Here is a 14,179-nt window from a genome sequence, read left to right on the forward strand (position 1 = left end):
GAGCCACTAGTGGACCTCCAGAAGGTGTTGTTCCTACCATTGCACATAAAATTGGGTCTTATGAAACAATTTTTCACAGCTCTTGATAAGCAGTATGCAGTCTTCAAGTACCTTCAAGACTTATTCCCTAAGCTGTCTGAGGCAAAGGTCAAAGCTGATGTCTTCCTTGGACCACAAATAAAGAAGATCCTGGAGTGCACAGAATTCCCCAAGAAGATCAGTAGGAAGGGAAAAAAAGCTTTGGGGCAACTTTATCACAGTGGTTCAAGGCTTCTGGGGTAATTACAAGGCTGAAAATCATGTGGAATTGGTTGAGGTTCTAGTGAAGAACAACGGAAAAATAGGCTGCAGGAGGTCCGTGAAAGTTTATATCATTGATTCTCATCTTGATAAATTCAAGAAGAACATGGGAGCATACTTAGAGGAGAAAAGTGAACTCTTTCACCAAGAGTTACTGGACTTTGAATGCTGCAGAACACAGCAACCAAGGAGCATATAATGAAAACATGATGAGAGACTGTATTTGGGGGCTGATACATGAAAGTGATTTACATTACAGTTGCAAATCTTGAAAAACTACTCACTTCTAAACATTTTTGTTCATTCTGTATAATTTTAATATAAATACATGTAAATCTTTATTCATATGTTGTTTCATTCAGACTTTATGTAAATGAAAATGTGCAAATTTGCCCGTTATTACATAGAAAATAGGTTAATTTTTAAATTTCATTATCCAGGTCATAAAAGCAAAGTTTGAAGGGAATAATGGCCATTTTCTGTACTTTTACAACATAAGCAATTAAGAAATAACACATACCATCCAGGAACAAAATTTGTGTTACATAGTGTAATTATAAGATATGGAAGGAAGGGAAATAAATGGAGAGGAAAACAGCAATAATGGGAAAAAAGAAAAGGAGATGAAAGGGTAGCCCAGTAGCCTGCAATGATTGAAAAAAACACATCCTTGTCAAACAAGCATGTAATATCAGATATCTGCGTATAGGAAGAGTAAAATCCACTTCAGACAAACTAATGACAGAATCAGTGATGTCAAGAAAACCCATTTGTAGAGAAACATATATGTAAAAATGGCTCGTTTGGGTTGAGGAAATTTTTTACGTAGAGGAGTGAACAACGTTTCGACCTTCTCCAATATTGTCCACTTACTTTGATACATATACATGGATGAGGAATGGACAGTTTGAGATAACAATTATGATACACATGTGGATAGTCTCAAACTTCCTGTAAGGGAGCAGACAAAAGCTTTGTGTGAAAATTGGAATGCAGAAATATAAGGCTGAAGTATCCCCGAATGAGGTTGCTGAAGAAGGGACCAGGAGAGAAAGAGAGATAACAGAGATTGTTTCTGGAGAAGGATCAGAAACAATAGTTGAGTAAGCCATAAACAAACAATAAGAGAGACCTGCCATGGGGTGGATTAGGTGAAAGAACTTACATGAGTACCCATAAAGGAGACTCCTTCCAATCTTAGCTGAATGCATTTACAGTCAAAGCCAAAGAAGTGGAACAAGAAACCAAAAGGGAGGAAGACTGGCATTAAAATGTGAGGCAAATGCATCCAATTGAGGAGTATGCAACTTAGAACATAGCCATCAGAATACTTAGGAGCACAAAGACCACTCCATTTTCTGTAGTTTTAAAACATAAGCAATTAAGAAATAAGACATACTATCCAAGAACAAAATTTGTGTTACATTGTTATTTTTTTTAAAATGAGTAATGAGGATATTCCTTATTTATGTGGAAATTTTTCCAAATAATTGAAATCTAATATACTTTGATAATAATTACTATTTAATTGTATGTTGTGTTACACAGTCTTTTTATGAGTTTGCTACGTTTCTTTTACTTCTAAACAACACAGATATGAATCATAACCTTTTCTCAGTTCAATACTGCCTTTTATATGCAAATGTTTTTTGCTTGGTGCCAGCCTTAAGGCCACCACCTAATTTTGTGCTTTGACTGAATATTGCTGCATTGTTGCATGCATTTAAGCCTGTAACAACTCTCCGAGAAGAGGAGTGTAATACTACTTTTAAGTTTCACACTTCTATGCATTAACATTTTACTTTCCTTATGAAATTTAAACCTAAGTATTTTTGGTAAAAGTATCTTCAAAAGCCAAATTTGTTGAAAGTTACTTTTCAGGCTTTGTCTTTCAAGCTTTTCTGCAGTTTGAAGCTATTGTATTTGCATATTATTAATTTGCAATTACTACTGTTTCGCTAGACAAACAGTTTATGCTATGTTTTGTGTTATGTGTAGTTTGCACCTTCTTCTGAGCTTGAAACTTGCTTACCTTTTCCTGAGGATACTATTTATGGGGATGAGGGTTTTGAGTCTTTCCACCACACACCTTAACAACTTTTTTTTTTTCCAGTATTGTCTCAGAGCTACCTTGACTTTCCATGTTGTTTTTTAACATGGTTTTCTCAGGTATATTTCTTTCTTTCTTACTATTCTGGTTTTTATGATTCTTCACTGTTCTTTCTCCATTCAATTCCTTCTTTGGCATTCTACATTTTTCCTTCTTTATCACATATTCAGGTCCATGCTGAAAAGTTTGTTTCCACTTCTCTCAGGTTCTGGCATGCCTGATCATCTTTACCTGGTGGACATGTATACTTTACTTATAATTGGGCTGAAGTCCATCTTTTGACTACCAAACTCTGCAGTCTTTTCTTGAGACTTGGAGTTCAGATTCTTATCTTCTATTCACTTATGTCAGGCCTGATTTTCATGTTTTTGTCTTACCCTTACAACCTTTGTGTGTTATCTTTTCTCTATTTGTTTTCTGTGAGAGATAAATCATCATTTCCTTGAGGGGTTTTCAGCTGACACTTAAACTCTTCTTTTTTTTTTTCTACATTGATGTGTTCTTTTCCTTGGTCTTGTCTATTTTTACTTGGTTGCTTTGTTTTGTTCAGAAGGGATGTTGTTTTTGCTCAGGTGTGTTTACTTTCTTATTATCTCAGGGGCTTTACCTGGCTCCTTTCCTCTAGCAAGGTGTTTTTGATGTGATACTTGAATTTCTTCTTTGGAGTCAGTGGTTGAGGTTATGTGCCAGAATTTTTCCTTGTTCTCTCTCTAGTTTCTGGTCTCTCCTAAGCTCATTCTGATCCTGTTACTGTCTTCAATTCTCTTTCATTTTATCCTCTCTCTGTCCATCAATCTCTGCTCATATCTATTCTTCCTCTGCATGTCAGTTTCAGTGCCAGCAATCTTACTGGTGGTTATCCTTTAATTTAGGAAAAGAAAAGACTCATGTGCTCTGATTTGTAGATTTGTGACTTCCTTTTTTAGTTAATTGTTAGGTGATGCAATTTCTGTGTGAGGGCCATACCCTTCATTTCTCTTCTCCTCCTGTCTTGTCTCCTATTGCCATTTCTTTTCCTTCTTCAAGGGATCTTAACTCTCACCAACATCTCTCTGAGACAGTGTTGAACCTTTCAGGCCAAGAACACACTCAAACAGCTTTCTTATCCTTCTCTGGAATTTTATTCCTGTGTATTTATTATTCTACAGAAGAGATGGTATTGGTGTCTGGTCATAGATCTTTCACATGCCAGTTCTTTTCTTGATCTTTCTTGATTTATTATGGAGAGTTTTCTCATCCTCCAATGGTTTTTTTCTTCAGGAGTTTGGATCACCAATATCTTATGCTTATCTGCTCATTTTCATCTACTCAACATTCCAGACTTTGGTTTGCACATCGGGTTTATGAATTCCATATTGTCCTGTTTGGCTTGGCATCAGCCCCATATGTTTTTACCATGCATAATATGTCTTTTCTCATCATTTTGATAAATTTGAAAAATTATCAAATGAGCAATGGGTCAGAGTTTTTTCATCATACTCCATGATGTTGCCTCAACTTTTTTTTTTTCAAAACTGTAAATGCTTAACAGATTTCTACAACAATAAAAGTTTACAGTTTTAGGTAATCATTGTTGTAGGAATGAAAGTTTTTTTTGGAAATATGTATAGAGACAAAGGGTTAGTTTAATACAATCTTTAAGAATAATTTAGCTCAATTGTGAAGAATAGTTGAAGTGTTGCAGTTATAAAAGACTAGGGTTGTGGTTTTACCATTATATTGGTGACTGACTTCTTTTGGCTCTGTTGCAGTTGGCCTCTTTTAACCATACTCTTCTTTTTCTACAAAGTGGCTTGTTTACATTAGCTGGTCAGACTGGAAAAGTCTCATATCACATACAAACATACTCAGTATCTGGTTCACTTGGAACTGTTCTTCAGTTTTCATCTTAGCTCATGATTTCCTCAGCTTTGTTCTTGTCTTCTCTTTCTGTGCAAGAGTTTTGTTTTTTCTCTTTGGGATTTGGACTTCTACAGAACCTCTTATTCCCTGAGGATGAGTTCATATGCATCTTTTACAGTGAATTCCTCTTCGTTCCATCTACGTCTTTCCTGTATGGAAATTTCACTTTGTACTTTGACAGGACCAGTATTGTGGAAAGTGTTCCTTTAACTCCCTCATGTCTAGATATTTGTCTTTTCCCAAATGCTTCCTTGTATTTGACTTTTGAAATTTTGGGTCATTGTAAATACTATTTGCGGTCCATTCTGCTTTGGATCATTTTATGCCAGTTGTGCATGAACATTTTGTAATGATTCAGTTGGATAACTCAACTGTGGTAACCTATATTAGTTGCTAGAGGTTGGAATTTGGTCTTGCTCTCTGTGCTTCTGAACCCTTAACCTCTTCTTTTTATCTCATTATACGTACATCTGCCTAGTAGCCTGTTATGTTACCTTTACCCTGAATCTTGTCACATATCATATCTTCAGATCAGATAAGATATTTGCCATGAGTGGTGCCTTAATCCATGTGTTTTTTGTTTGATTTGCTCTTGTTTGAACACTTCTCGTATCAACAATGCCAAATTTCTCGTTTTGTGGACATCTGTTTGATATTCATTACTATTGGCTATGGATGCATTTGGTCAAGGCTGGTTCAACCTCTCAGTTCAGTTGCGACTTTTGATTTTCTCCCGTCCTTTTTTTGCTCTGTTTGTTCAGCCTTTTACATCTCTTCCATCTAGCCATTTCACCACTCCATCTTCAGGCATGAGGTTTGTGCAGTCTCTTGCATGACGATTTGGACTACACTCATGTAACCTTTTTTTTTTGTTTACTTTGTTTTTTTGTTTACCCATTCTCACAGCATATCAGCAGAAATTTAATTTTTTTTCCCTTAATCACTGTTTATTTCCCTTTGCCCTTCTTGTTCTTCTGTTCCCTATCTTTATGAATTTTGCACATAACGTTTTGACTGGGGCTTATCTGTTATGAGTTACCTGATAACTCTTTCTGCTACTTTTCAGATTTACCATTTCCATAAGATTTTCAGCCTCCCCAGTCCTTCCTATGTTCTTATGTTCCTTTCACTTCCTTCACCCTCTCCATCTTGCTAGCCTACCAAGTTATGACCTTAATGTTGTTCTACTTGTCATTAACCTACCTCCTTTTGAACCTTTGAGGTCCTGTTTCATATATTGTTTCTCCCTCAAAAAAAAATTTTTTTTTTTAACCTATGGTTATCAACTGTATAATGTGTACACCAATGATTTTTCTTGCATTCTGTTTCAATGCATCTGTATGCTTCTCTTTCCAGATTGCACTATTTTCTATTAAACATCTGTGGTACATGAGGGTGATAGTGTATTTACCCTCATGTTTTTTCTTCCATTTTTCATCTTTAATCCTTCACAGATTCAAAGTGCCTCTTCTTTCCTTTTGTTCTGGTCCATTATTATTTGGCCCACACATTTTCCTTTCATGATTCCAGATCCCATTTCTTAATTCCATATAATGCTTCATCCACTTGTGATCTTTATCTTGTTACCCTTGCTAGGTAGTTCTGATAGTGTAATGTTTTTAGCTTATTCATTATAGGATGGAGATACATGTTGGCGGTTTTAGGTGTACTCATATCAAATTAGTCAACTTATTCACTCTTTAATTTCTCACTTCCGTCATCTATTGGTAAAGTTTGTCAAGGCTGATGTGTGAATGATTCTTCGCAACTTTGTTGCACACTATCTACATCACTTGGTTGTTTCTTTTTTGGACTGTAGACTACCTCTAGTCACTATTCTTGACATATCATATTGTCTCTGACTGGGTAAATCATTCTTTTTTTCTTACCCTGTTATTCACAGAGCCCTTACAGTATTCCGTTTAGTAGCAGATTCCTGTTCAGGTCATACTTAAACAAAGTCTACACAGTGTAGTGTTGTTCTAGCCTCACATAGTAGTCATTCATCAAATAGGATATTCCACAATGCAGCTAAAAGTTCACAAGAAATATAAAGGTTTACCATAAAAAAAAAGGTTTTATATTTACTAAGTATGTTTTAGTGATTACATAAATGAAGATTTAGATTTTTGAGACGAGAAGTATTTTTAATCTCTACATAAAAGTCACCTTGTTTTTGGAGTAGTAAAAAATATTTGATTCATTCAAGGGCAAATTGTTAGCAAAAATACTTCACTTTTTTGTACAAACAAGATGTGATGTTTACTAAAAGTCTGACAAAATTTTGAAAGTGTACATACTGTATTAAAAGTTATAATGTCAAAACTATTTACAAGTAAAAATGGTTACATGGTTGGTTCCTGGAACTGAGCCCCATGTTGTGAAAGAGTTAAAGATGCTAATCTTGGTATGCAATTCTCCAGAAACAGACACAAAGATAACCTTCACAAATGGTTTTCCTTAAAACAGGAGTGAAGATAACCTGTACATGTGATTATTTTCTTTCTGGAAAAAGTAGAAATATGAACTTGATATAATTTTCTCTGAGTAGGCATGATGGTACCCTTGAGAAATTTTCTCTTTCTCTGAAAGTTAAGCTTAATATCTTATTTTCTGTGAAACAGGCATAAAAATAATGACATGATGGCTCTTTCAGAAATAGGAATATAATCTTTATGATTTTCTCTTTGAACTAGGTGTGAAAAATACCTTGATGTGCATTCTGTGTGAAACAGGCTTTACTATAACCTAGACTTGTAACTCCCTTTGAAACATGCTTGAAGATAATTTGATGTACAAATCTTTTTGGGAACTTTTTTCTTTAAAAAATACTTGTCATATTAATATGAACAGTAAATTGCTTTGAAAACTGAATTTTGTAATTCATATTTGTTTGTGTAAATGCAGTTTTAAGTATTTATGTTGAATAAGTTAATACAACAGAATACCTAGTACCAAAAAAATAAAACATTTTAAAACTTGTCCTAAAATATAAGAAAAAAGTTTGTTTTTGACAGTCATCAGTGTAAAGTAAGAGATATTTAGCTAAAGTATTATTTTCATAAGTAGTTTCAAGGATCATCAGATGTTATATATATATGTATTTAAATATCTGTGTATAATTTGAATGTTGTACTGGTTTTAGGTCTGTGGCAGATTTCCCCAAGTTCTTAGGTATAGCAATGGAAACTTTCTTTATATGTTGTGATGACAATGATTCTGATGTTCGTATGGTTGCTGATGAGTGTTTGAATAAAACAATCAAGGTAAGGAGGTGCAATACTTCTTTCAGGGTATGTTATTTTGGTGGTTTTTTTTTTTGCCATAAGGAATCACTTGTGCATAAAAACATAATTCGTGTCGAGCAGTTTTGTGATAATGATTTCATTTACATGTAACTTTAGTTCATTGTGTTTTTATGTTTATGAAGAATATTTAGTTGAGGTGAAAATGAAACTTTCTCATTATTGTTATAATGATCTTGTTATTGTTTTTTGTTCTTTTGTATTTTAAAATGAGTGTATTTTAATATATATTTAGTGCATATTTATGAATCCTAAGTGTAAAATTAAAAATTCATGCAAAATATGAAAAATAGTTTGCCTAGAAATACAGTGTCAATGTGACCAATGGGTATTTTTTATCAACTTCTTGTATATTTTAACTTGCTTGCTGTCTGTTAGTATTTAAACATATTTGAGTTGTAACTAAATTTTTTATGAAAGTAAAAATTGGCATTGTGGTGCTTTTTTAATCTGGCTTACAGGTGTGTATTTATGTGCTGTGTTTATACTTTCCTAGACTCTGCTGGAATCTCATCTTGCTAGAGTTCAAGTAGAATTGTACAAAGAGATAAAGAAAGATGGCTCTGCAAAGTGTTTAAGACCAGCTTTAAGTCGGTTTGCTGATCTCTGCCACCTCATTCGGCCACAAAAATGCAGGTAGGAGAGTTAAAGTTGTTTACCATCAATTGTGACTTAAAATTATCACTTGTATATTTTTTCTGTCAGTTTAATAACCCTCAGTTGATGCACAAATCACTTAAGACATGAGGGCATACAAGCCACAGAGTGAAATACTTGTTAGCATCTAGTTATGTAAGTTCTTTGAAGAATTATGGTCTTTCATAAGTTATGACTTAAAACAAATTTATAGATTTACAATTAAAGTGTTTATATTTAAGGTATTAAACTAACTCTTTCAACAAAGAGAATGTTCTAGTAATGTGTGTACAAAGCTCAGTGTAAACACTTTTCAGGTTGTCAGGGAAAAGTAAAAGTTTTTGTAAAAATCAACCAGTTTTGTTTATTTTTTCAGTCTGATACATGAAGAAACGTTTTAAAATGACATTTTCTCTTTAATTATTTACCTAATTTTTGCAAACATGCTCATTAATGACAAAGCAGAACCTTTCAAATTACTTGACATCCAGGATATGTAGCTTTGTTTGCTAAACAACCATATCCCATTTAACGTAGCCGATAGACATAATAAGTTATAGTTAAGCTTGGGTAATACCTTGAATATTAAGTATTATTCTTTATTTCTTTTATTTATTCTCATTGCAATTTTGACAGATGTGTTTGTGCAAAGAAAAGTTACATATAGTTGTTTTATAATAATAATTTGTGCTGCTATTTAGCAATCAGTGAAACATGGAAATAATAATGTTTATAAACAGAACTCACTTTTAAATAATAGTCTTCTTTGTTATTATTTCCCCACAAAAATACATGTGGTATAAGAACCGAATATTTCTGATATAAAAGCTGTGAAACACTCAGTAATGGCAATTAGTTGCTCCAGTAAAGCCATAGCTCAACTTTAACAGTTATTTGTATGTATCACAGGGTAATATTTTGGAAGCAGTGACCATTTTTACTCGGCCCATCCCTACGCACTTGGAATTACCCTGTTTAGTGATCATTTCATGTTGGGAATATTCAGTTTCCTTTGTAGACAATGTGTAAATGCTTTTGTGCTTGTCCATGGACTATGAAAATAGTGTTATTTTACTGCATTGTGACAGCTGTAAAAATATTTTTGTTGAGAAAATGTTGAATGTATCATGTTTTCCATGTTTAATAAAGATTTAAAACTAATTGAGTTTAAAAAAGTATAATTTTTTATTAGGGATTTCTTCACTGTAAAATAATACTGGATATCTTATTCTGGTTTTGGAATTTGTGTCACTTCCTAACCAATAGGAATGTGACATGCTCACATGGCATGTGTGACTCCCTCTCCACTCCTCTCCCAAACTATCACTTCTCATTTGGCACCACTTGTGATTCAGACATGCCTTTTTTCTTTGTTTAACATTTCATATTCAACTTTGTTTCCTCACAAAGGGATTGTTTGTTTTTTTAATTAATATTCTCTCATTCTGTCTGTTTCATCTATTGATATCAGCTATTTCATGTCTCATTTTCTGCACTCGAATTTGCTGAACCTTTCTGTGCAATGAATTACAAAGTTAACATTACCATGTCAGGAGTTACACCAGCTACCAGAGTTTTTTTCTCAGGCTTCCCAAGGAGGATTTATCTGCTTTTTATTTTATTGAGTGATCAAACATTACATAGGTTAACCTTTGTACCTGACCATTGCCCTGGCTCCTGCTGAACAGGCTGATGAGGAGTTTGCCTCCAAACTTTGCCTTTCCTTTCCATTCCCAACCAAAGGAGTTGCCTAGGTCTAATGCTGTGATTATTAATTTTGTGTCTTAAGTTTGTGATGTTTTATCCCTTTCTCCTATTTCTTATGCACTTGATGCTTTCTTATTGCATGAACAATTTTCCCAACCCTTTTTGTGTTTTCCTTCCTCAACTGATATTTGGGTTCATGCTTATCACTTTGCCTTGCAATTAAATGAGGGGATTAGCATGCCATGCTCCCCCTCCCATGAACTTCAGATTAGTTCAGACTTTCTTATCTTCATACTGATTATTTATTTTTGGACTAGTTGTAAAGTTCTGTTAGTATTACTCATGCCTCATATCCTCATTTTCATTTTACCAATCTATTATAGTATCTTGCTTCCATACACCTCCTGTCTCAAGTTTTCTCTATGAGTTCTGAAAGGTTTTGTGGAGATACCCTTGCCCTTCTCTCCTTCACTTTAGCTCGTATATTGTCTGTGGCTCCGATGTTGCATATGTAGTTTCTTTCTTGTTGGGTCCTCATAGGTCATGATGCCATATTGCATTGAGTCCATTTACCTTCAACATATTTTAGGGATTTACATATGACCCTATTTCTGAGGTGCTAAGTTTGATACAGTCCAGGAAACTATACAGCCTCAAGTGACATCAGTCCAACAACAATTCACATTTATGAATATTGTAGCTCATTTGTCTCAATCAAAGTTTCAAGTGATATTGGTTCAACAACAATTCACATTTATGAATATCATAGTTTTTTGTTTCAGTCAGAGCCTCTTTTATACCAATTTCCATTTCTTGTCCTTTCTCTTTCCTACCTCTTGCCTGTACCTTCTTGGTGTACTTCTTGTCACCTCAGTTACATACTCCCTGTTGGCATCAGTATAGATGACTATCCTGTGGATTTGGGTCAAGTTGGTGTTTGGCTGTTTGGGTTTCTTCATCACTGGCACTCCTTCGTCAGTGGTCAGTGGGTGCTTTGGATTCTGTCAGGAATATTCTTTGTCCCATTTCTTTGCTCACCTCCTGTATCTTCCATTTCTTTCCCTCCTTCTTGAGATCATATGATTAACCAGTGCTTATTGGAAGTTGTTCAGGAATTGCTATTGCAGCAGGCCAATGAACCTGTTCTCCATCCTTCATGAGGTTTTTATTCCAACCTTTTCGTTGTCTCCAAGAAAACTGTGTATTGGTAGTTGGTAATAAGTTTATCTTTATTTCCCTGCCCCAGTTGATCATGGAGTTTTTTTTGCATCTTAGATAGAAATTTTTACAGGAGCTGTGGATGACCAAAATGGATGTCTCCAGTGCTTATCTACATACACTGATTATCACCCCAGTCTTGTCCTTATACTTGGTTTGTCCATCTGAGAGTGGCTTATCAATTTTGAGCCATCTCATTTGGACTTGCCACAGCAACTTGCATATTTTACTGAATAGTCCAATCATTTGCTTAATATCTCCATGCTCTGGGGATGTGATTTCATTAGCACATGGAAGACTGATTTCTTCTGGCTCATTCTGAACAGGAATTGGCCAGTCATACTTGGCAGCTCCTTTAAGTGGTGGTGTGGGTGGGCTGGTTAGTCAAATTAGAAAAGCCATTCCTCAGACCTACTTAGTATTTTCTTCATTTGGGGTATTTTTCAACATTCATATCAGTTTGGTCAAGTCTTCTGATTTGTGACTTTGTTTAATGGAACTGTTGGTTTTCCATGCACTCTTGACTGTGTCACTTACAGCTTATGAGGGTTTATTGCTTTTGGGGATGTGGTCCTCAATGAAATCACTAGATCCCCTTAGTCGTGCTCATATGATATCCCTTCAGTGGGTGCTTCAGAATCAATGGAAGCTTGATCAAGATATTTCCACACCCATTTCTCTTTTCCATGTGAGATGACTTGCTTTGGTAGTTAGACAAAGCCATACATCATATGGTGTGCCTGTTCCTCTCCAATGTCCTGATATACATCTTTTCAGGGATGCATCTCTTCATGGATGGTGTGCCATGGATAAATCACCAGGAGGCTTCAAGCGATTGGTCTGCAGGCAAAATCTCCCTGCATATCAAAATTCTCGGAACTGAAGCCATATCAAACATTGCATCACTTCCTTCTTCCTGTTCGAAATTATGTTGTGATAGTGCATTGAGACAATTCTACCGTGGTTGCACATATTAACCACCAAGGGGTACTCGGCCCAGAGATATCTATTTTTATATGTAGGACCTCTTACACTGGGCCCATGTGCATCATTTTCATCCTTGTTATGTCATATTCTTTTCAATCTTGTCACAAATCATCTTTTGCACCCTGACAATATATATTCCACAGAGTGGGCATGAGATCCCTTCATTTTCAGGGATCTTTGCCAATGGTGAGAATCTTTCCACATGATGCCTTTGCTACAACCCTCAACACCAAGTTACCTGTATTTTGGTTACCTGTACCTCAAGGTTCTGGCAGTTGATGCCTTTATTCAAGATTGGTCACAAAGGTTTCTTTAGGTGTATCCACCCACTTCTACCTTCCACTGCACTTCTTTTTGGGGCTTCCTCATTGCTCCTTGTTGTCTATTTCAACCTTGATTTCCAACAACTCTCACCTCCTGTCCCTCTTCCACTATCTCCCTACCTTCTTTGTCAACCTAAGTTACCTGGCCTACTTCTCACTCTTCATATCCTGCATCTTCATGTCTGGCTTTTGTTCGATCTTTGGGGAAAATATGCAGTTTCAAACATTGAGTCACTTACTTGTTAACCCATTCCATCCTCCATAGTGGTATACCAATACAAATTGAAGATATTCTGTAGCTGGAGTACAGTTAGGTTGTTCCTGCTGGCTGGTCTACTGTGGCTCGTGCAGTGGAACTTCTCACCTGGATTTTTTATAGTGGGTCTTTGGTCTTGTTGCTTATTAGATACCTAGCAATCTTATCCTATACTTTTCATTTTTCCTGATAACATAAAGTTTTTACTTCCATTTATCCTTACTATGCTCATGTATTTCTTCTAAATATGTTTCCCTCCCAGGTGATCAACATTTCTGGATTGGGATGTTAATATAGTCTTCCATGACCTTACTTTTCCTTCATTTGAACCACTTTCCTAGTGTTCTGTGTTTCATCTTTCCCTTAAAACATATTTTCTTCTTCTCTTAGCCTGTGATTTTGACAGTCAGATTTATTTGCCATTGACTTTCATGTACCCTTTGTCACCATACCTATCCAGATCATTCTTTTCTTGCAAAGACCTTGACAGCTCAGGAGGGTGGTTCCTCATTTTCCCCAATTTTGCTTCCTTCCATTTCCCATTTTTATCTCAACTGTATCCAGATAGGCTTCTGTGTCTGTTCAGGGTTCTTTGTTATTATATTGCCCATACTTCTTCCTTCAGGGATATATGATATAGACTCTTTATCCCTTAGCAGTCCTCCTCCCTTCTTTATTTTTTCCTTCTACCTTTACCAACTGGGTTCATCTTTTGGATCAGTTAAATTAATCCTCCCTTAATTTCCTCCATCTGTGTTGTGAGTAACAACCTAGGTTTGTAGGATTAATCTAGTTTTGTCCTTGGCTATCCCTTGTTCTCTCTTCTTACTGGGATGTTATTGTCATTTGGATGATCCCAAACTGTTTTAAAGTTGGAGAAATTGATTTCATGTGGTAGACATCCTTTTTACAGTGGATGTCAAGTTCTCTGGATTAATAGCTCAGAGCTTTAGTAAAGTAAGAAGCATTGACTTCCAGAATGCCTCTCGGTATAGATTCCTGTACGTGGTGAGGGGATCTACCAGGGAAGGTTCTGTTCATTCAGTTTACCTCCTCTGGGATCTAAACATCCACCCATGTATTTGCCATGCGTAGTGACCCGCGAAGGGGAGGAGAGGATCCTGTCAGTTGAGGGGCCCAACCCTAACACACCACTTTGGCCTTGAATTCCTGTAGACAGGCAGTCTTGGGGTAACCCCCTTGGATAAATAAACTGGTTTACTTGGGCTATGGTAAATCAAGTACCAGTGTTGGATGTTCTCAACAGATGTTGTGGACATTGTATCTGATGCTGGTGTTTGGGTATAGTGCTCACGAAACCCTGGTGTTGCTACAGTGTCCTTGTTTGACATTGTAGAGCTCCATGGTGGGTAGGGTCAGTGGGCACTGAAATTTCCCTTTTTATTAATTATGGATCCTCCAAATAAAAACTTAA

General features: G+C 35.7%; 1 protein-coding gene across 9 annotated transcripts in view; it reads left to right on the forward strand.

The window, feature by feature from the left end:
• Positions 1 to 14,179, forward strand: part of htt (huntingtin) — a 303,204-nt gene that overhangs the window by 20,275 nt on the left and 268,750 nt on the right. For all 9 annotated transcript variants that reach the window (XR_013028209.1, XR_013028210.1, XM_076501072.1 and 6 more), the window contains 2 exons: positions 7,458 to 7,578; positions 8,114 to 8,253. Coding sequence is in view for 7 of the 9 variants with exons in the window: in XM_076501072.1 (XP_076357187.1) it covers positions 7,458 to 7,578; positions 8,114 to 8,253 (261 nt within the window). In the remaining 2 variants the exon portion in view is untranslated. The remainder of the gene's footprint in view (positions 1 to 7,457; positions 7,579 to 8,113; positions 8,254 to 14,179) is intronic.

Source organism: Tachypleus tridentatus, chromosome 5 (assembly GCF_004210375.1).
Source record: "Tachypleus tridentatus isolate NWPU-2018 chromosome 5, ASM421037v1, whole genome shotgun sequence".
In the NCBI taxonomy this organism is placed as follows: Eukaryota; Metazoa; Arthropoda; class Merostomata; order Xiphosura; family Limulidae; genus Tachypleus; species Tachypleus tridentatus.